The sequence below is a fragment of the Vulpes vulpes genome, chromosome 1 (assembly GCF_048418805.1).
Source record: "Vulpes vulpes isolate BD-2025 chromosome 1, VulVul3, whole genome shotgun sequence".
NCBI lineage: Eukaryota > Metazoa > Chordata > Mammalia > Carnivora > Canidae > Vulpes > Vulpes vulpes.
This window is the reverse complement of record NC_132780.1, coordinates 28,334,631-28,357,615: the sequence shown is the minus strand read 5'-3', so window position 1 is coordinate 28,357,615 and position 22,985 is coordinate 28,334,631. Positions and strand designations below refer to the sequence as shown.

General features: G+C 41.3%; 1 protein-coding gene across 3 annotated transcripts in view; it reads right to left on the bottom strand.

Moving 5' to 3' along the window:
- Window positions 1-22,985, bottom strand: part of LOC112922081 (contactin-associated protein-like 3) — a 188,232-nt gene that overhangs the window by 46,467 nt on the left and 118,780 nt on the right. For all 3 annotated transcript variants that reach the window (XM_072761403.1, XM_072761384.1, XM_072761393.1), the window contains exons 11-12: window positions 15,775-15,881; window positions 11,537-11,656 (exon numbers count right to left, since the gene is read on the bottom strand). In XM_072761403.1, coding sequence (XP_072617504.1) covers window positions 11,537-11,656; window positions 15,775-15,881 — 227 coding nt within the window. The remainder of the gene's footprint in view (window positions 1-11,536; window positions 11,657-15,774; window positions 15,882-22,985) is intronic.

Sequence of the window (22,985 nt, the reverse complement as noted above, 5' to 3'; positions counted from 1 at the left end):
GACTTCAAGTCAGCATGACTAAGGCAGCAGTATGGTCAGTTAGGAAAAAAGGCTTTAATACATCATCCCCTCTCTCTGCTCATTGAAGGGGCTATGAGTGTTCCTATAGCAACTTGAATCCCACAGGTTTTTTCCCTCCTTTAATCATGTTTTCACCAGACATTTTATATTTCAACATTTTCCTGGAAAATTACTTAAATGGACCTGGTGTTATTTTTTGCAATTACCTACTCACATTCATGGTCAGGGTTTCTTCCATCAGACGAAACAGGGTAAGAGGAGCCATGGAGAAGCCATGTGCTCAGCTGGGGAGTTCATCAATTACAATGCTGGGGTGTCATTTATTTTCACGCTTTATGGCACAAAGAAAAATGATGTGCCTGAGTGGCTCATATACGCTAGTGGTCACTATGATGGATTCATGGTCTTGCATGGTTAAAATGTAATAAGAGAAATCCTTTTCAAGTGGAGAGAAGGAAAAACATGAGTAGAATCTCAAAGCTGCCTTTAAAAAAAAAAAAAAAGAGAGAGAAATTTAAATTGCCCTTTCTAGAAATACTATTTCCAGGACCCCAACAAGGGCACATTATGTTTCCCTGATGTTCCACGATGTATAATGTTCATAGATTTTCTGAAGTGTAACTGGGAAGGCACCTTTGAGATGCAACGTAACTTTAGCTCTCAAGCATGAGGAGAAGGACCACAGAATGTAAGTGACCAGCACGATGGAAAAATACCCTACGGTTTTTCGCTGTAGTTTGAAGCACAAATGAGATCTGAGGAAATTAATTGTAATGAGGGAAAATTTAAACAGGATTTTTGAACTGTTGAATTAGACCACATCATATCATGTTCATCCAGCTCAGTGGAGCCTTTCATTTGTACACGAGTAGGGAGGCTGTGAGTGGCTCCTGGCCTGCCATTCGCTTAGGCAAATCAAATTAATTTGATGGTTTGGTTGGGTAGGCAGGATGTAAAAAAATAACACTGATTCACCATATCATATGACATCCCTAGCTTTTCTTCATTTTGCCAAATAATATCCACTTTGCAATTTGCAACACTTCCTACACTGTAGAACACACCTCTGAACCATAACAAGGAGTCTTTTAGGGGAAAACAGGTGGTTGAATAGAAAAAGAAACAGATCTGTATTTTACACATTCAAGTAAACGTGAATCCAAAGCATTTCTGCTATGCTCATTTTCATCTCCCTGAGAGAAAAGAAGAAAAAAAGGCTTCTTCACAAAAAACTTGATGCCCATCTACTTGGTGGGTCTGTCACTCATGAGCTGGAAATTGATCTCGCGGGAAGGGAAGGCAAAAATCCCTTTCCTCACAGATGTCTTTTGAAATGAAGTCCCAGTTGGGTCCAAACACCACCTCTTTGGAAATGAAGGCAGCTGCCTGCATCTCTTCCAATGGAAAAGGAGCGCTCAGGTTCAAAGAAGAGGAGGAAGGCAGCATGCCAGATGATTGGACCCATCACATCCCGCCTGCAGGTGAGGAACTGGTGGAGGAGGTACACTCCCAGGGGCACACGTGGGCAGGCTGATGGAAACAATAGCAGGCATACCTGGTGCTACGAAGATGATGTGACCACCACACTGTGCCTCTGAGAGGGACAACCCCAAGCCTTCTCAGAACTCCACTGTGTTACTATCCAGAGAGAAACCCTACAGCAGGTGGCTGCCATCTGCTATTCAGCCCAATCGTCCTGCTACACAGAAAAGGAAAGCCTAGCAAAACTCACGTGGCCAACTTCAGGAAACCATATAAATTCACCACACATTTCTAAGTAACCCAGTGGGAGCCCCTGGGCTTTCTGAGTAGGTCAAGTTCTCCAAGACCGCTGAGGTCCATGATCTTCCTGGAGTGCCTCATGCACCTGAGCCTTCTCCTGTATTTCAAATGAAAACACTCCAGGGGGGCGATAGAACTAGATCATGTGTGCACACAGGGCTGGTGACGGCCAAGTGGCTGCCGTGAATGTCCAGTGGGTGCCCCGAGGAAGACAATGGGTGGCTCTTATCTGCCCCTGCCTGGGATCTTGGAGGCACTGGCCCTGCCATGTTGTCTGTCTGCCAGAGCCAACGATGACTTGATGTCTGTGTTTCACCAAGGGGAGGGGGAGGGATGACTCCTCTAAGCAGGCAGCCTCCAGGTCCTGGGAGAGGCCCAGAGGTGCGACCATCTCAGCCTCACACCTTTGGGTCCCTTCTCATCAATATTTGCACTGGGGCCCTTATAAGGGCTGTCGTTCTTGCCACAGTTCTGATGCCATGAGCTTTTTATGATTTACTTCAATATTTGCCACACAAACAAATGCTCTAAGACATAATTAGATACTCCCCAAGAGGATGTAGCTGCTTCATGGCCTCCTTCTCTTGGGATTTCAGAGGATGATCTTTTCACTTAATAGGTCACACTAAATGCAGCTTTAAGTGTCTGCTCAGTCATTAGTGCAGGCATCTGCTATTTAACATGGAAGGACACTTACTGAACACGACTTATAGTCTCTTGAGGCAACAGATACATGTGGTTGGCCCTGTGCCTGGCACCTCCCAAGAGCTCAATTACCGTGAAATGTCATTAGTATCTCCCCTTGCATTGCAGCCCACCACACAGCAAGATAGCAAAATAATTCCCTCAGAGTGAACACCGTGTATATGCTTAGAAAATTAGATATGGACAGAGAACAATGTCATGGTCAATGAGAGAATATGGGTTATAATTTGTGTTCTTGGAAAAGTCAAGAAAACTCTCTGAGCCTTCAAATCCATAGTTGATAAAGGGGGAAAGTGAACCAGGGAGCATCAAGATTGAAAACTCTTGGGCAGCCCGGGTGGCTCAGCGGTTTAGCGCCACCTTCAGCCCAGGGTGTGATCCTGGAGACCCGGGATCAAGTCCCAAGTCGGGCTCCCTGCATGGAGCCTGCTGCTCTCTCTGCCTGTGTCTCTGCGTGTGTGCATGTGTGTGTGTGTGTGTGTGTGTGTGTGTGTGTGTGTGTGTGTGTGATGAATAAATAAATAAAATCTTAAAAAAAAGAAAACTATTGTTCTGGCCATCTTCAAATGCCAAGGCAGTTAACCAAGCATGAGGCTGGCCACGTTGCAATCAGAGTTTTATATTTTTATTGTTCATCAAGACTATTTGCCTGTGTGGTCCATCCACACAGGCAGGGATGTGCTGTGTGGCTGATGAGAGCAGGAAAATGAACTTTTCTGAAACATGGGTGTTTTCTCCCCTTTAGAGCAGTGACGGGACCTGCTCTAGAAGCTTTGCGTCACCACGCATGCTGGGCATGCCTATTTTGGGGGCTACCTTTAGAAGCTGCAGGAAATCAGCCAGAATGATGATCCCTCAGTGGGAGCAGGAAGGATTCTTTCCAGGCAAAAGCCAATATAAAAGAGACACAGGGTCATGGTGTATGGCAATCATCAAAGAGCGGCTCTTGTCTCTCTCTCTCTCTCTCTCTCTCTCTCTCTCTCTCAATTCTGACATTTCAACATTATATAATTTCCTGTAAGAGATACTATTTTCAAACAAAACTTGCCACACATGACGTCCAATGATGCCATGCTTACTGCCAACCTCAGTTTTCAAGAGCAAAGCAGTGAACAATGAAATCACAGCTCTTCCCAAGCAAAGAAAAATAAATACTGCAGCAGCTGTGCATGTACTCGTGAAAGAAACTCTCCAACCCCACACTCAAAGCCTCTTTTTTCTTTCTTTCCTTTTTTTTTAAACCAAATTTCCAACAAGTGTTCATATATTCAGGCATACCTCAGAGAAATCACAGGTCCAGTTCCAGACCACCACAATAAAGCACATACTGCAAGACAGTGAGTCAGATGAATTTTTGGGTTTCCATCCCTATAAAAGTTATGTTTCCACCATACTGGAGTCTATTAAGTGTGCAGTTGCATAATAGCCTTATGTCTAAAGAAATGTACAGACCTTAATTAAAAATACTTTATTGCTAAAAAAAAAATGCTAACCGTCATCTGAGCTCCCAGTAAGTTGTAATCTTCTTTGTCAGCGAAAGGTCTTGCCTTGATGTTGATGGCTGCTGACTGATCAGGGTGGTGGTTGCTGAAGGCCAAGGTGGCTGTGTCCACTTCTTAAAATAAGGCAACAATGAAGTTTGCTCCATTGATTGACTCTTCCTTTCATGAATGATTTTTCTGTAGCATGTAATGCTATTTGATAGTATCTTACCCACAGTAGAGCTTCTTTCAAACTATCAACTAAGTTGATGTAATATTCTAAATTCTTTGTTATTTCAACTATCTACATCCCCATGGATCCCAACTCAAGAAACCACTGTCTTTGCTCATTCAGCAGCAGCGACTCTTCTTCTGTTTAAGTCGCATCCTGAGATTGCAGTCATTCCATCCCATCTTCAGGCTCCACTTCTAATTCTGGTTCTCTTGCTGTTTCCACCACCTCTGCAGTGACTTCTTCCTCTGAAATCTTGAATCCCTCTAAGTCATCCATGAAAATTGGAATAAATTTCTTCCAAAACCTAATAATGTTGATAGTTTGATCTCTCTCCATGAATCATGAGTGTTCTTCATGGCATCTAAGATGGTGAATCCTTCCCAGAAGGTTTTCAAGTGACATTGCCCAGATCCATCAAAGGACTCACTATCTATTACAGCTATATAACCTTAAGAAATGTATTTCTTAGAAAAGAAGCCTTGCAAGTTGAAATGACTCCTTGATCCATGGGCTGCAGAATGGATGCTACATTAGCAGGCAGGAAAACAACATAAATCTCACTGTCCAACTACATCAGAACTCTTATACAATCAGGTATATAGTCAGTAAGTGAAGATAATATGAAAAGAATCTTTTTCTTTCTTAGTGGGTCTCAACAGTGGGCTTAAAACATTCAGTAAACCATGATGTAAACAGATGTGCTATCCTCTGAGCTCTGCTGTTCCATTTATAGAGCACACGCAGAGTAGATTTACCAGAATTCCTAAGGGTCCTATGATTTGAGAAATGATCAATAAGCACCTGCTACAAGTTAAAAGTGCCCAACTGCATTAGCCCCCACAACACAATCAGCTTGTCCTCGAAAGCTCTGAACAAGCACTGACTTCTCCTCTCTAACCACACAAGTCCTAGATGACATCTTCTTCCCATGTCAGGCTCTTTCACCCACACTAGCAATTGGTTGGTCAGCGTAGCTGCCTTCATTAATGATCCCAGCTAGATCTTCTGGATCACTTGCTGCAGCTCCTACACCAGCACTTGGCTGCATCACCTCGTACCTTCATGCCATGGATATGGCTTCCTTCCTTAGACCTCATGAACCAGTTTCTACTGGCTTCAGACCAGCTTCTTCCCCTCTCTCAGTCTTCACGGGATTGAAGAGTCAGTATCTTGCTCTTGGTGAGGCTTTGGCTGAAGGGAATGTTGTGGCTGGTTTGATCTTCTATCTAGACCACTAAAACTCCTCTATGTCAGCAATAAGGATGTCATTACTATTCATGTATTCACTGGAGCAGGACTGTCAGTGTCCTTCAAGAACTTTCCCTTTGCATTCACAACTTGGAGAACCATTTAGCACAAGAGGCCTCAGCTTTCCAAATGCCTTCCTCAGTAAGCTTTAATCATTTCTAGCTTTTGATTGAAAGTGAGAGGCATGCAGCACTTCCATTCAGTTGAACACATAGAGACTACTGTGTGGTTATTCATTGGCCTAATTTCAATAGTGTTGTGTCTTAGGACTAGGGAGCCCAAGGGCAGAAAAGAACAGAGATGAGGAAATGGCTACTTGGTAAAGTGGTCAGAACACACACAACATCTATCAGTGAAGTTCACGATCTTAGATGCACATACCTCATAGTGCCTGAAAACAATCACAATAGTAACATCAAAGATCACTGATCACAGATCACCATAACAAATATAATCATAACTAAAAGTTAGAAATGTAGTGAGAACCACCAAAATGTGACACAGAGACATGAAGTGAGCAGATGCTGTTGGGAAATGGTGTTGATAGACTTTCTCCACCCAGGGTTACCACAAACCTTCAATTAAAAAGAAAAAAAAAACAATAGCTGCCAAGTGCAATAAAGCAAAGTGCAATAAAATGAGGTATGCTTGTATTTAAAATAGCAAATGCAAACTTACAATATTCATAATATGTTTAGTTAGCTGAATTACATCTCTCTCCCTCACTAGCCTGAAAGTCTATGAGAGAAGTTCATTCCCTCTTCTTACTCAAAGGCCATGTGGCACTTGGAAGCCCACAGCATAGTGGTCAAGTGGGGGAGTTGAGTGAATGAATGCATGCATTGAATGGTCGACCAGAAAGGGAGCTGTTTGGTTGTGCTGAGACAGGAACTGCTGTAGGAAGACAGAAGTGAAAGAAACAGAAAGTCTATAGGAACATACAAACATAAAAAGCATACCAGGATGGCTTTACTGTTGCCTATTCCATAGAGTGTTTTTTTTTTTTTAATTAATGTGAGCTGTACGTAATGCAACTGTGCTGAGTGTCTTCTGTTAGACCATGATGCTCGTTGGAGGCCAGCTGCAATTTCTATCACAGGAAGAGGGCTGTTTTAGGAACACAGTGGCTTGGTTTGCATAGCCGTGACTGAGTATGTGGTCACAATGAGTAAGAAGTGCTGAGTTATTGACATACTGAGTCAATGAATCAGAATCTGAGTGGGAAGCGGGCAGGTGCACAACAGACCCAGTCCTCAGCTTGTTCATCAAGCCCCCTGTTGATTCGTTTGAACCTGATGTGGAGTCACTGCTCTGACTCAATCCCATCTCCTCCTCGCAACAATTGTTCCCATGGTGCCAAGTCTGGGAACCAGTTTCTGGAGCAGAACAACTATAAACATAGAAAAGGACAACTGCACAGTGTTTCAGGTGGGCACACACAGCCCTCCTCTCCCAGTGGGTAGAGCCATGGAGTTCACATCTCTCATTCCACCACTAAAGAAATTATGTTCCACTTCTGCTTAGAAATGGATCAATCTGCCAACAAATGGCACAAAGAGTCCATTCAAAAATAGCTTACTTTTTTGTTTTGTTTTGGTTGTTTCTATACTAAAAGTACTAAACTTTATGCAGAGTATATCCTGGCTCTAGATTTTTGAAAGCTAAGGCTATAATCTTAGCCATTGGTTTAAAAAATTTTTTTTGGTATGTTTCTCCAAGTGTTAGAATTTGTTTATAGCAGTTAAAGAATACTTCATTGTCCACAGTCATTGTAGCATCATGGAGAAGGAGAACTTCACACCGGAGATATTTCTAGGCTTGGGGAAGAAGACCAAGATCTTAGTACTTCCACTGTCAAAAACAAGGTTTGTTAGAAGACACCTCATGTGACCCTGATCAGTAAGGGCCATTTAGATGTAATTCTGGTTCATTCCTGTCTGTAGTTCCCCAGGATCACTCTGGATTTTTTAAACTTTTGATTAAATACTTTGCAGTGTAGCTGCTGGAAATATTTGTTGTCTTTGGACGGCCTCTGCATTTCTCTGTCTTTAGCACATTGCTTTTCTTATGGCTTTGTGTTTCATAAAAACACTTGGTATTTAACATTATTTGGAAATCCTCTCTATAGTATTTTTAAGTCTTGCTCCTCATTCTGCTGTGTGTGTGCGTGTGTGTGTGTGTGTGTGTGTGTACTCTGTTCCATCTCAATTTAATTCATGGAACTTTAGGGCATTTATCTCTTCACATCAAGTAAAAATATACTGACTTCAGAAGTTTTCTTTAATGCAAGGCAACTATAAACTTCTCTAAAAAACCTAATCACCCAAAAGATCCTGTGATACAATGATCTGTACTTAATGCTTGGTCATTTGCAAAGTAATATGAAGACATACATAGTTATTGGATACTTCATATCAACTACTATCTAAAAATAAAAACATACAGCAATATCAATCATTAAATTATTACCCATAATTTTCATGAATTCCTACACACATACATACATGTGCACAATGTGCACTTTATAGCTCTTAAGACTTTCCAAAATTAAATTAGAGAGTTTAGAAGATATTTAACTCACAGAATCAATGCCTTAGATATTATCTTAATGTATGCAAACAATTCTTATTGATTTTGTGGGTGTAGTAGTGGATTATTAAATTTCACCCACAGCCACCTATACAAATGGGAAAAACAGGACAATTGCCAGAACAGAAAAATGAACAGTGGAACCAAAATTTTACATCTGCGTTGGTTTTATTTCTCCATTCTGTGATGCCCTTTGCTCCCTTTCCATTTTAATTATTGTAGAGACAGAGCAGCCTGTGCACAGTCAAACCGAAGAGCCTTGGCTCCGTGGGGGTGGTTTCTAAATCTGTGCATACATTAGAATTTCTTAGGAAGCTTAATAAAACCACAGCTTTTCCTGGGATGCTGCCCCAGAATCTGGGTCTAGAGAGAGCAGAGCTTCCCATTAATGGACAAGTGTGTGGGGACCCCGAGGTGCCCTCTGTTGCAATGGGATCCTGGACAGTGTCCATGGTGACAGTAAAGCAAATGGGAGCCTGCTGGTCTTTTAAATTAATTCGTAAAGTCACTCTCCAAATATATTTTTAGAAGTTTGTATTGCCAAGGATGTCGTAACCACCCAGTGGGCTTTTGGATGACACATTACACTTGATTTTATGACTAACAAACAGGTCCTCACTAACTAGACAAACAGCAGGCAACACAAACTTCACGTATTCACTACAGGAACACCAGTATTCCGTTTCAGTCATGCTTCCTCCCTGCTGATAAAATCTGCACCTTCTTTCCAAAGAAAGAAGGATTGGATTCTTTGGAATCCAATTCGTTTGGATTCTTTATATCCAACATGGAAGGTTTTCTAGATGCCTGTCTTCTTCCAGCCACATCCCATCCACTGGTTCTGACTCTGATTTCCTCTCCTCTGCTCCCACCTGCCCTGCACCCCCACCGTCTTGGCCCAACTACTGGAGCAACCCGCTAACTGGTCTCCTTGCTCCCTCCTGGCACAGCATGGTGGTTAAAGACCCAAACTGCCCCACCAGTGTGAGACCTGGACTTTCCAGGACTTTCCAGCTTTGTGACTTGGATGAAGGCACCATCTGGTCCTTCCACCCCTATTTGTTCAGCACACCAGGCTCCCTGTGGCACACTCCCTCTGCTTTAAGGCCTGCTCAGGTTTTCTCAAACTGCTTCTTCTGAGCAGGTTGGCTCAAACATAACTTGCAAACTGAGTGCTTTTCTGATTCCTCTATTTAAAATTGTGACCACCCGCTTCCATGGTTGATGCCCCTGTCCCCCCCTGTATTCAGCTTCACAGCACCTGCTGCCTTTCAACACGCCACAAACTCCATCAGCTGCTCTTCGAGGTAGGGTCTTCTCACAGACATGCACACCATACCAGGGGAGGGAATGTTCTATTCCATTCCCTGCTGCGGTTATGGCTGTTCCCAGCACAGAGTAGATTCTGAGGACATAGGTGTTCAATGTTGTTAGAAACGTTTTTCCAGCTCTTCAGTTTTGTGCCTTTACCTGGACATTTCTTTGAGTCACCCGGGGGAGGAGAATGATTCACATCCTCAGCAGACAGTTTGCAAGACCTTCATCTTCTATATAAATTGACCAGGAGGGTTAACCAAGAGATTTCACCTCTTCTGTCCTATATGTAGAGGCTCCTTCTTGCCTCAAAGATTAAAAAAAAAAATCCTAGCTTATATATCATCAGAGGGTTTCCTGTATTAACCAAAACAGCTGAGCATCTGCTCTTACTTTCTTTTTGCACTTTGACGATAACTACTCTTCCCTCTGGTTGTGGGTTCATTCTGAAAAGGTAGTAGCAATGACAAGCAATCAAAACACATCAGTTATGTCATGAAATTAGTCTTAAAACAAATGTCTTTGAACCAATGGTACATTCCAAAGGGGCTTTATAAATATGCTGAACGAAAGTCTCCTGGTGAAGCCAAGACCACGTGTCCACTTGTGATGATTAAAATATTTTTCTTTTATTATAACCATACACTGCAGACAATCAGGCAATTAGCTGTCTGTTATTCCTCTTGGCAGCAAATGTCTTTTTTTTTTTATAAACGTGACCTCAGCCTTACCAACCCTGCCAACAGTTAATTATCAAGAAAGCAGCTTCAGTCATTGAAACCTTACTCATCTCTCAATGTGCCAGCTGGGATCATTTTCACTTTTCTATGGATCTTGAAATTTTTTCAACGTATAAGGAACTTTGCTTATAGGACAAAATATATGAAAATCTTTAATATGTTCTAGACTTCCGTGATAATTACGCACGTGGTTGATAAAAGTAGAAAATATTATTGGGATGCCAGCATCTTTATTTAGCTTTTTTTGTTCCTGGCATTCAATTGAGCCATGATAATGCCAGGAAAACAAGGCAGAAATTGAAAAAGTTAAAGGCCTGTTATAACCACTTGTGCCCAGAATATTTAAAAAGATCCCTTGGGCCATTTCCTCACATAACTTTACATCACACATCTTTCAGTAAAGGTGAGTCAATATATTTATGTTTTGGTCAGTATCTATGATAAAATATTTGTCCCAAAACCCCCAACAGCCATACATGTGCATCCAGTACAATGCTCGGAGGACCTTCCCATTTTCTATATAAACTTTGAGGGTAATTTTGGGGCTGGAAGGTATAATTGACAATTCAGATCAAATCATTCGATTAACCACTGCCAAAATGCTCAGATTCTGTGTCATGTATGAAACGACCATAGATATAAAACCTGCATTCAGACTTTCAGCTAGTCACAAACCATCATCATAAATTCACCCATAAATAACTACTTTCTTGTAGAAATTCCATCCCAATCAGGATGACATGAAGTCAGAGCAAAGAAAGAAAATTATAACCTACTCATGGTTACCTTAGAACTATAGACAGCTGACTCTTTACTGGCCAGTGTCTCAGAGTTTGCAGGGCCAAATTCTACAGTTGTCCAAGTACCTGTTATGTCCACACCACTGGAGTAGCACGGAAAGTTTCATGAAGGCAGGTTGTTTCCTTTCTGTCAGTGAAATGTTATGTGAGTACATTCATTTCCTTGACAGGAAAGACCCTTTGAAAACCTAAAAAGTTGCTAATGGCAGTCAAGAAAGAAGTATAGTACTGGTTCTGGCATAGTGTGGACTGGACCTCTAAGTCACCCTAAGGATGAGACCTTATTCCATGAACACAGATCCGGGAAGTGGCTGGGTCAGGGCCACAAAGCCATGAGGAGAAAATGTGACTATCAACACACACCATAGACACAGGTGTAAAAGAAGCATTAGAATCAGCATCAATTCTATTAGGGCAGCTGTCATTCGCTATGGTGGAGGCACTGATCCTCTGCAGAACCAGTTTATGACATTCCTGTGTCTGGCCACCACATACAACTGGGTTTCTGGGGGAAATGAAATATTACTTATACACATGACTCTATGAGGTAAAACCTCTTGGTTTTGCACATAGCAACCAATTACTTGAGCTTAACTGTCACAATAAAGCTTATTAGCGTACCTGTCATGTTGCAATACACAAGAGCAGGTCCCAGCGGGCCACTTCCATCTGAATCAATATAGTAGAGCCCTGAGGAGTTTCCTCTGTGCTTGTGGGCTTCACAGGACTGCTCGTACAAAGCTGCAAAGGACAGGGATCTCAGACAGGGGCTGCAATTGTATGAATCCCAGCATGTCATTAATGATGGAAAACTTTCCCCAGTGACACTCATTCTCTCTTGTTCTTGGGGATGTTTTCTCTAGGGGAGTGTCCCCTGTTTCAGTCAGACAGCATGAAGACTTTGAAGCTTGCAGTGAAAGATGTTAAGAGGTATCACTATGTGGATCTGAACCCTGTTTTGTCTAGAAACAAGATTCTTTCCAAAACCATGATAATTGGACTTATGTCTACTTCTACTCTGCCTCATAATATCTAAGGAACTGAAGTGCACTGGCTTTGTCTCCCTGAGTGATCCGTTATTATGTAATAACCACGTTGATGTATTAAATTACTCAGCAATTATATCCTCTGTTTACTTAAAACAATCTACATGTGCAATGCATTGTTTTCCAGGTGAGTTTTATAAATCAGCAACTCTTCTTCATTCAAATTTTAAGATGTGTCTTAAAAATAAATTTCCTTAAATGCTTTGCAAATGATTATTCAAGAAAACTGGAAGTCAAATGTGTGTGTGTATAATGTCTCTTTGTAATTTCAATGTATCCTGATTCTTAGTTGAATTTTTTAATATGTGCAATAAATGTTTTGCTATCATGAGGCAAGTGATTAACATCTGCAGATGATGGACTTAATTAATGTTCAGAATATGTTTAAATGACTAATCAACTGAGTAATACCTCCCATGTGCATCACTCATTTCCTTGACAGGAAAGACCCTTTGAAAACCTAAAAAGTTGCTAATGGCAGCCAAGAAAGAAGTATAGTACTGGTTCTGGCATAGTATGGACTGGACCTCTAAGTCACCCTAAGAATGAGGCCTGGGATCCATGAATGCAGATCCAGGAAGTGGCTGGGTCAGGGCCACAAAGCCATGAAGTAGAGTGATCCTAGTAGGGACAAAGGGTGCAGAGTGGGGGCTAAGAATTGACACCATTCTACATTGAGTTATCCACATTTTAAAACTCTGCCTATTGGGATCCCTGGGTGGCGCAGTGGTTTAGCGCCTGCCTTTGGCCCAGGGCGTGATCCTGGAGACCCGGGATTGAGTCCCACATCGGGCTCCCAGTGCATGGAGCCTGCTTCTCCCTCAGCCTGTGTCTCTGCCTCTCTCTCTCTCTCTGTGACTATCATAAATAAATAAAAATTTAAAACTCTGCCTATTTCAAAGAATGAAGAAAATCCTGGAGAAGGGGAGGGGTGGAGCAGAGAGATTGCTTTTCTCCCTTCTCACAGAAGAAGGTCAAATGTTTGTGTGTTCAGGGATTTTGCAAAATAAAACATTTTTTTATAAAATATGGCCAAGTGTCAAGTGTGTCAAATTAGATTGGCCACAGTCAATAGCTCACCTGGGACCATCTATTCTGATGGCCACAAGGACAATATGGATTGGTTTCCCAGACATGCTGCCACTTTGTCCACTCATGTTTACATTTCTACAAATACATAAACATGCTCCTAACTGCCTAAAATAGTGTCCAGAGGGACAGACACCAAGTGATAACAGTGGTTACATTTGGGTTGGTCCCTCGAGGGTAGAGGAGGAAACACTAGAAAGACACCTATTCTAAATGTGAATGCACACACATTAATTGTGCATTTACACCAAACACTAGTGGCCTCTGATCCCTTACTGTGGGTTTGGAAATATCTCACCTTCACTTGGGTATACAGTTAGAGAATCATAATTAAGTCAATGTCATTATTAGACCAAAACTGAATTATTCAGGCCCAAGTAAAAGACCCTTTATATAACACCTGTGAATTTTTAAATCAGAGTTGTTTGGAATGATGTTTAAATCAAAGTTGCTGATAACACTGTAGCAATCATTCCTTAGTTGTTAATATTCATTAGGTATCTGCTTTGTGTTAATATTCAGTAGGTATCTGCTCTACCTTGCCAGGTGTGATGGAGAGGCACTGTAAGAGGCCACCCCCATTCCAGGCTGCAACTCTGGACAAATACTCAGCTGCAGATTTCCCAGATGTCTAGCTCCTTCCAAATAAAGAGGTGTCTTTATTTGGAAGTGGTTCTACAAGTTCTACGTGGCACCTACTAGTGAATAGGTAGATGCAAGTAGAATTGCTCTGGTTGAACTTATGGGATTTTTAGGGGGCTAAGTCACCTCCCTTTGTTTTCAAAAGCCTCCTAGTTCCTTTGTGTAACCCCATGGGCTGCAGACCAGGGCTTCTCATCCCAACATGAATGCCTGTTTCCCTGGGGTTCAGTTCACATAGGTTGGATACATGACAATCCATGCTCTGCCTGGGTGAATTTTCATGTCATGCTGGTTCTCTAAAGACCCAGAAAGGGGAAAATGAGCTACAAAAGAAGGGACTCAGTAATCTGGAAAACAGTAGGGAGGTTCCTTAAAAGTTGAAACTAGAGCTACCCTATAACCCAGCAATTGCACTACTGGATATTTACCCCAAAGACACAAATGTAGTGATCTGGAGGGGCACTTGCACCTCAGTGTTTATAGTATTAATGTCCACAATAGCCAAACCATGGAAAGAGCCCAGATTTCCATCAACAGATGAATGGATAAAGAGGTGGTATATACAATGGAATATTACTCAACCATTAAAAAAATGAAATCTTGCCAATTACAACATTGATGGAACTAGAGGGTATTATGATAAGTGAAATAAATCAACCAAATAAAGACAAATATCATATGATCTCACTCATATGTGGAATTGAAGAAACAAAACAGAAGAGCATAGGGGAAGGGAGGGAAAAATAAAACAAGATGAACTCAGAGGGGGAGACAAACCATAAGAGACTCTTAATCATAGGAAACAAACAGAGGATTGCTGGAGGGGAGGGGTGGGGGGATGAGGTAACTGGGGGATGGGCATTAAGGAGAGCACTTGATGTCATGAACACTGGGTGTTATATGCAACTGATGACTCACTGACCTCTACCTCTGAAACTAATAATACACTATATGTTAATTAATTGAATTTAAATTAAAAATGAGAAATGTCAGCAGCAATACACAAAAAAGGAAAGAGTAGAATAAAAACATAAACAACAAAAGCCAATAATTAGAAAGCAATGAGGATCCCAGGGCTCCATTGTAAGCTTCTAGTCAGTAATGAAATTAGGAGTTCACAAAGTTTGGTTAGCTGTGAAATTGAGAGAATAATTCTTCAGGAAAGAGACTGGTGTTCGAGATGAAAGAAATGGGATGGAGAGGTGGTCAAGAGCCCTGGCTGGCAGCTATGTGCCTTTGGTCAAAGCACCTGGCCTCTCCTTTTTCTCCAGTGTACAGTGTGGAAAATAAAACACTTACCTTCTAGGGCAGTTTTGAGGATTAAAGGAGTTGAAACATGCAGAGAACAAGAGAGAACTAGGATCCCACAGGCACATGGTAGGCTCCCAGTGTGTTAACCACCTCCAACAAGACTGCAAGGGATCTAACTGTTCCCATCCTGTGCTCCTCAGAAGACTCTCCTCAATTGATTTCATAAATACTAGCAATCAGTAACTCATACTCTTTACTTTGAGAACTAAAATTGGGTCCAACTCAATGAACAGAAAAAGTAACACTAACATGCCATCTAGATTGTTTTTTTGTATTTTGGGGTTTTTTTTTTTTGGGTTTGTTTTTGTTTTACTACTTATTTCTCATACTTATTTTCCTTTGCCTGCTCCTTTCTTTTTTTCCTGACCTATTTGATACTACATACTTCCATAAGCTGCCTTAACATCACTAGGGAATAAAATGAATGAAAAATAAACCAGCCAGGGCCACCTGGGTGGCTAAGTCGGTTGAGCATCTTACTCCGGATTTCAGCTCAGGTCATGATCTCAGGGTCATGAGACAGAGCCCAGCATGGAGTCTGCTTGGGATTCTCTCTCTCCCTCTCCCCCTGCCCCTCCCCTCACTCTCTAAAATAACTAACTAAATAAATAAATAAGACAAAAATTCATCTCTAAAATACCTCCTGGTTTTTGTGGTTGCTTTTTAGCACACGGTTGCACAGGTACAGACACATATATATCATATCATGAAAAGGAAAACACCTGCACAGAAATCAGAACAGAAAGGTAAACAGTGAGGGGTGAGGCTTACAGGAATGGCAGGTGGCGCCTGTGTAGCCAGTGTGTGTGCAGTCACAGGAGAAGGTGTCCCAGGACTGGGAACATTCGCCCCCGTGTTCACAATAGCTGGGCAAACACCTGCAATAAAACAGATACAACTGCTATTTCCCACATTCGGTCAGGAGAAAGTGTGTATCTTAACATTAACCTGTAACAGTGAAAGATGGTACTGATGGCTTCAAGAGAAAAATGGTACCACGAACAAAACTTGTTGGGTCTGTCAAGAAGGGGGTTCCTAATGCAATACCCACTACAGACAAAGAAACACACCCAGTTGTCATGTACTGACAGCAGATAAATTTTCTACATATTACATTGTGCCCCCAAAAAATCTGTTTCTTTTTCACAAATAAGGCAAGATCAGTTCCATCCATGATCAGAGAGACAAACTGCTAGCAATGGCCACAGGCACTTCACTTGTTTCCCTCCCCGCTTCCATGTTCCTTGCAGTGAGACCTGCAGATTCTTTCACAGAGAGGGACAGGACAGCCTACTTCAATCTGTTTTGGTCTTAGGACCTGCTCTGACAAATGGAGCATTAGGAAACTGATATTTCAGAGGCTAGAAAAGTGTCTAGGAGGTGAAAGACCTGTATCCAGAAAACTGTAACATATTGATGAGAGAAACCAGAGATGACACAAACCAAATAAAGACATGCTATGCTCATGGGTTGGAAGAATTAGTATTGTTACAATGTCCATACTACCCAAAGCAATCTATCTATTGAATGCAGAACCTATCAAAATCCCAATAGTACTTTTCACAGAACTAGAACAAAAAAAAAATCCTAAAATTTGTATGGAACTACAAAAGACTCTGAATGGTCAAAACAATCTTGAGAAAGAAGAACAAAGCTGGAGGCAGGAGTCTAGATCTCAAACTATACTACAGAGCTATAATAATTAAAATAGGATAGTACTGGCACAAAAACAGAGACAGAGATCAATAGAATAGAAATGAGAGTACAGAAATAAATCCATTATTATATGGCCAATTAATGTATGGCAAAGAAGGTAAGCATATAAAATGGTGAAAAGATAGTCTCTTCAATAAACATTGGAAAAACTGGATAGCCACATGCAATAGAATAGAACTGGACCACTTTCTTACACCATACACAAAATAAACTCAAAATGGATTAAAGATCTAAATGTGAGACTTGAAACCATAAAACTCCTAGAAGCAAACATAGGCAGTAAACCCTTGCATGTCAGCCTTAGCAATATTTTTCCTAGATGTCTCCTCAGGCAAAGGAAACAAAAGCAAAAATAAACTATTGGGACTACATCAAACAAAGAAACTTTTGCACCTTGAAGGAAACCATCAACAAAACAAAAAGGCAACCTTTTGAATGAGAGAGGGTATTTGCAAATGATATATCCAATAAGAGCTTAATAAACAAAATATATAAAGAATTGATACAGTTCCACACCAAAAAAAACCCAAACAAAACAAAGAACAAATTAAAAAATAAGCACTGAATCTGAACAGATGTTTTCCTAAAGAAGACATATGGATGGCCAACAGACACATGAAAAGATGCTCAATATCACTCATCATCAGGGAAACACAGATCAAAACCATGATGAGATATCACCTCACTCCAGTCAGAATGATGAGTATCAAAAAGACAAGAAAAAGCAAGTATTAGAGAGAATGTGGTGAAAGGGAACCCTTTTGCACTGTTGGTGGGAATGTTAATTGGCGCTTCAACTGTGGAAACAGTGTGAAACTTCCTCAAAACAGTAAAAACAGAAATATATGATCCAGTAATTCCACTTCTGAGCAGTTATCCAAGGAAACCAAAACATGAATTCAAAAGGATATATGCACCCCTATGTTTATTATAAGCATTATTTACAATAGCCCAAACATGGAAGCAACCTAAGGACTCATCAATAAATAAATGGATAAGGAAGATGTGATATATATACACAATGGTACATCACTCAGGCATAAAAAAAATGAAATTTTGTTATTTGATACAACATGGATGGACCTAAGAGGTATTATACTAAGTGAAATAAGTCCGATGGAGAAAGACAAGTACCATAAGATTTCAGTTGTATGTTGAATCTATAAAAAAAAAATTGAATAAGCGAAAAACAATAAAAAAGAGAAAGAGGATCACTAATACGAGAGCAAACCAGTGGTTGCCAGATAATGGAGAGATAAGAAGGACAAAATATGTGGAGGAGATTAAGAGGTACAAACTTCCATTTATTAAATAAGTGACAAGGATGAAGAATACAACATAGAAAATAGAGTCAATAGTACTGTAATAAGTTAGTGTGGTGACACATGGTAACTATACTTTTTAGGGTGAGCACTTTATAATGTATGTTATGGCTGAATCACTATATTGTACACCTAAAACTAATAAAATATGTCAACTGTATTTCAATTAAAAAATAAAAGAATTTAAAAAGTTAACTCAAGGGGAACCTTAACTGTAGTCAGTTAAGCATCTGCCTTCAGCTTAGGTCATGACCCTGGGGTCCTGGGATCGAGCCCCATGTCAGGCTCACTCGTGGAGAGACTGCTTCTACCTCTCATCTCTGCTCATGCTCTCTCTCTCTCTCTCTCTCTAAAATAAATGAAATCTTTTTAAAAGAAGTTAACTAAAGTTAGATCATAGACCTAAATATAAAATACCAAACTCCCAGAATATAACACAGGAGAAAATCTAGCTGACCTTGGGCTTGGCGATGACTTTTCCGATATGGTCTATGAAAGAAAAAACTGGAAATTTGGACTTCATTAAAATTCAAAACTTCTCCATTATGACACTGTTAAGGGAATGAGAATTCAAACCACAGACTAGGAGACGGTCTTTGCAAAACACACATTTGACACAGGATTGATATCCACAATATAGGTAAAATTCTTTCAAGATTCAACAATAAGGGCAAGGAACAACCAATTAAAAACTGGGTCAAAGATGTGAACAGATGACTTATAAAAGAAGATTAACAAGATGGCAAATACACATATGAACCACATGCTCAATATTATTAGTCATTAGGAAAGTACCAATCAAAACCACAACGACATGCCACTTCACACCCCCCAGGGTGGCTATAATCAAAAAGACATAGTAACAGATGCTCACAAAGATGTGGACCCTTCTACATCATCATTGGGAAGTAAAATGGTGCTTTGGAAATCAATCTGGAAGTTCTTCGAACAGTTAAACACAGAGTCACCACGGACCTAGCAATTCTGCTCCTAGGTACATGCCCAAGAGGACTGAAGACATAGGTCCACACAAAAACCTGTACATGAGTGTTCTGATATATCAGCATTATTCATAAGAGTCACAAAGTAGAAACAACCTAAATGTCCATCAAATGAGGAATGGATAAAACAAATGTATTATATTCTTTCAAAGAAATATTATTCATCACAGCTTTGTTATTAATGTAGAAAAGAAGATCCACATCAACTTCAAGGTACGTTACTCGGGTCCCGACAAGTCACACTGCCTCTCTTGTTTATATAGCGAAAGCTCTCAATATAGTCCCTCGAAAGCCTCATACATTTGCATGAGGCTATTCATTATCCTCATTCATTATCCTCTGGATCTCAATGCCTATTTCTTTCAAGGAGTCAAAGGAATGGGTAACTTTGGGTTACTTCTACTCTATGCACAGCACTCATTTTGTATTTGGGAGAAAAATGCTGGAAATAAGCCCAATTTCTTTCAACAGACACATATAAACACTCTCCTGCTGTGTCTTCTGGCATTTGAGTGGAAGACACCTGATTATTTGCCAAGAACTAGAAGGTGGGCTTCTTGAAAGAATAGAAGGATGTCTCTTCACCTCCAAGGATTAGAGGGCAGGTCAGTCTGCATCCAAGCCATTCCCTTAGTGACTGTTGTCCCATGTCCTTGGCTCATTTAGGGCAGCTTCCTTGACACCTGAGGTCAGTTTCCTCACCCCCAAACTTCTGCCTTCCTGGCAGGACCCAGAATGCACATGGAGGCACCAGCAATAGTAAGAAAAAGAAAAATGGCAGCACACCCCCACGTGTGTGAATGTGCAAACACACCAGTGTGAATCTTAACCTGACTTGAATACTGCTCCACTGCCACAGACCTGGGATTGGTGGGAACCACACTCCAACATGCTGGCTATGATTACATGCAGATGAGGTGAGCTCAGTCTATACCAGTTTCTTTGGGAAGGGGAGTTACGAATCCTACACATCGTGCATGGGCCAGCTCCCTCCCAAATTTAGGCAAGATGTTGGCTAGAATTGATATAAAGGAGAGCAATCAGGATTGGGACAGTGCTTAACACCCTGACCTCTAAAAAATTGTTATGAGAATAGACTTTAGCTGAGAGGAGAGAGCCAATTCAGGGAACCCATTGGGTACTTGTAAGACCATGGTGGGTAAAGGGTGCCTGGACTTAGAGCAGGAAAGTTGAGGATTTACAGTAAAAATCTGGATGGGACAAAGGATACTATGAAGCATTTGGTGAATGGGCTAGGGTCTCATTTCTGAAAGATGGAATAGAAACAGGATCTTCTTCTCTACATTGAATGAAAAAGAGATCCTTGCTTTGAGATGGAGGCTTGAGGAGATGTCATGTTACAATTCTTCTCAGCTTTAGGATTTTGTACTTCTATGATTCCCAAAATATCTTAAGATCTAATAACTAAACTTCTTGACTCTGTCCCTCCAAAAATCATGCTTCTCCTCCATCACTATTCCATTGAGTGGTGATACGACCCTTTACCCAGCTGTCCAAGCCAGAATCTAAGGGTCATCCTGCCATGTCCCTCTCCATCACCTCACAGTCAAGTAGCACACCAGTCTGTGATTCTGTCCATCAAACACCATGTAACTCACCCACATTGTTCTCCTCCCTACTTCAGGCCATCATCCCTTCTCATATGGGTAGGCAATCCCCTACCTCCTGGTCTCCCAGCCACACATCCACTCTCTGTGGCCCACACCCAAACCATCTTGCCTCTTGTGAGCAGTATTGCTTAACTGCACAAGTGGCTTCCTAGCGTGAAGCCCTCAGTGATTTCCCAGGGAACCTTAGATCAATGTCCAGATTTTGAGTCAGACCTCTGTGGTGTAACTCCTGCCCAGCCAGAAAGCTCCATCTCTCACCATCCCCTGCTCTTCCTCCTGAGACCCCTAATTTCTACAGTAGTCATGCTCAAACAGGCAGACTTAAGGCTGCACTTTGGGCTTGGGCATGTGGCTGTACCTTTGCTGGATGTCCAGCCTCACTCACTTGACTAACTTACTCCCTTTCTACCCCAGAGTAGGTGTCTCTCTCTTCTCTGACAGCCCTGCCTCATCCCAGCACAAATTAGGTGCCCTTCCCACATGTCTCCAAAACCCCTAAAACTTCCACTTCGGTCTATTTATCTGCTCTAAAAAACAACACATAGAGTGCATGTTGTTGTATTCAGCATCTAGAAGATTAAAGCTGGCTAAATTCCACAGAGGTGGAAAAAGTGGCCCCATTAGTACAGTCCATACCTTGAGGTGTTCAAGATGGCATTCCTGTGACCCTAAAAGAAACCTATACAGAACCGTGTAACCTCAGTTATATGACATGAAATCCTAATGCCCAAAACACAATTGGGGTAAGACACGATCCCTCCTCATGGCTACCTCATCCCCAAAGCCTCATTCCCAAGAACCCACCACTTTCCCTGTGTCATGGGAGCCTTGGGAGGGAGGACAGAGCACCATGTGCATGAGTCCTTGTGTGGCTCAGGAATGCTTCCTATGTCCCCATCCAATTTCAAATATCTTTTCATAACCTGCTATACTGCTGGGCCCGGAATGCTGTTATGCATCATGAATTATTAACTCCTATGCCTGATGGATGAGAGTTACAAAATCACCTGCATTCTAATAATAAATCTCAGTTTCACCTGAGCACACCATGACGTGCTCTGGACAGGCAGGGTGTGGGCTGGTGGATGGCCAGGCTCAGCACAGAGCACCTGGCAAGAGCGCCGGCATGGATGTTTGTCCTGTTCTTACAGGAATCTATTTCATGATGCAGTGAACACGGAGCTGGTAGGTAAGGCCTGAAGCACTAATAAAGAATGAACCTTTCTCGTAGTGGTGAATAAGGACACTTTCTAGATGTTAAACCATAAAAACCATAAAAAAATATAATTATTGACTGTATCAGCCAAAGTGCTGACAGCTCTTTTCATACCCATTTACAGAGTTGCCATGAACCTCAATGTTTGCTTTCAGCAGAGAAAGTAGCTTAACATCCCAGATTCCAGAAGTCTCCATCCATTGTTGGTACACATTTCTAAAAATAATTTTTAGGGGTACCTGGTGGCTCAGAGGATGAGCATCTCTGCCTCTCTCTGTGTGCCTCTCATGAATAAATCAATAAAATCTTTAAAAAATAAAAAATAAAATAAAAATCATTTTTAGGTGTGATCTGGAAAATCCATTTCGGTGACATAGATACACACACACACACACACACACACACACACACACATACGTACACCATGCATACTTTGTTGTCCTTGTTGCTGTTTTGGCTAAAAGACCTTTATGCACAAAGGGGCAACATGCATTTCTTATGTACAAGAAATATTGTGATTACGCCGTACTTTGTGAGGGAATTCCCCGGACACTACAATAAGTTCACAACTGAAATGTCAACCCAACCACGGACCCCTGGCTCTCCTAAGGCACCAATGGCCATTCCCATGGGTGAAGATTGTACCCAACTTCCAAGCACATATTTCTGAACCCCCTACCAATATCACGATTCAGGATTCCAAAGCTGGCTGAAGTTATGACTTACAGATTGAAGCCAGTTCCTACGCCAGAATAAATTTCATAAACTGAAAATTGAGATTCAGAGTTTTTTGCTGCATTCTTTGAGTCTTTTTGTCCCCCTGCAAATGAATGGGATGTGAACTAAGCACATGAACATCTGCATTAAAGAAATCAAGTTTTTATGAGTTAATATTTCACGTCCTGGAATTTATGGTGTTCTAACACGCTGCCAAATTGCAATGCAACTTGTAGTTTATTGCACATGACATGGAATACCAATTAGTGTTAAATTTGGAATAGATTTACCACACAAAGCACTTCACAGAGCGTGAACTTTGAAGAGGTTGGCCACGTACGGACACATGAGGGTGTCTGGAGTATGTTCGTTTATTCAA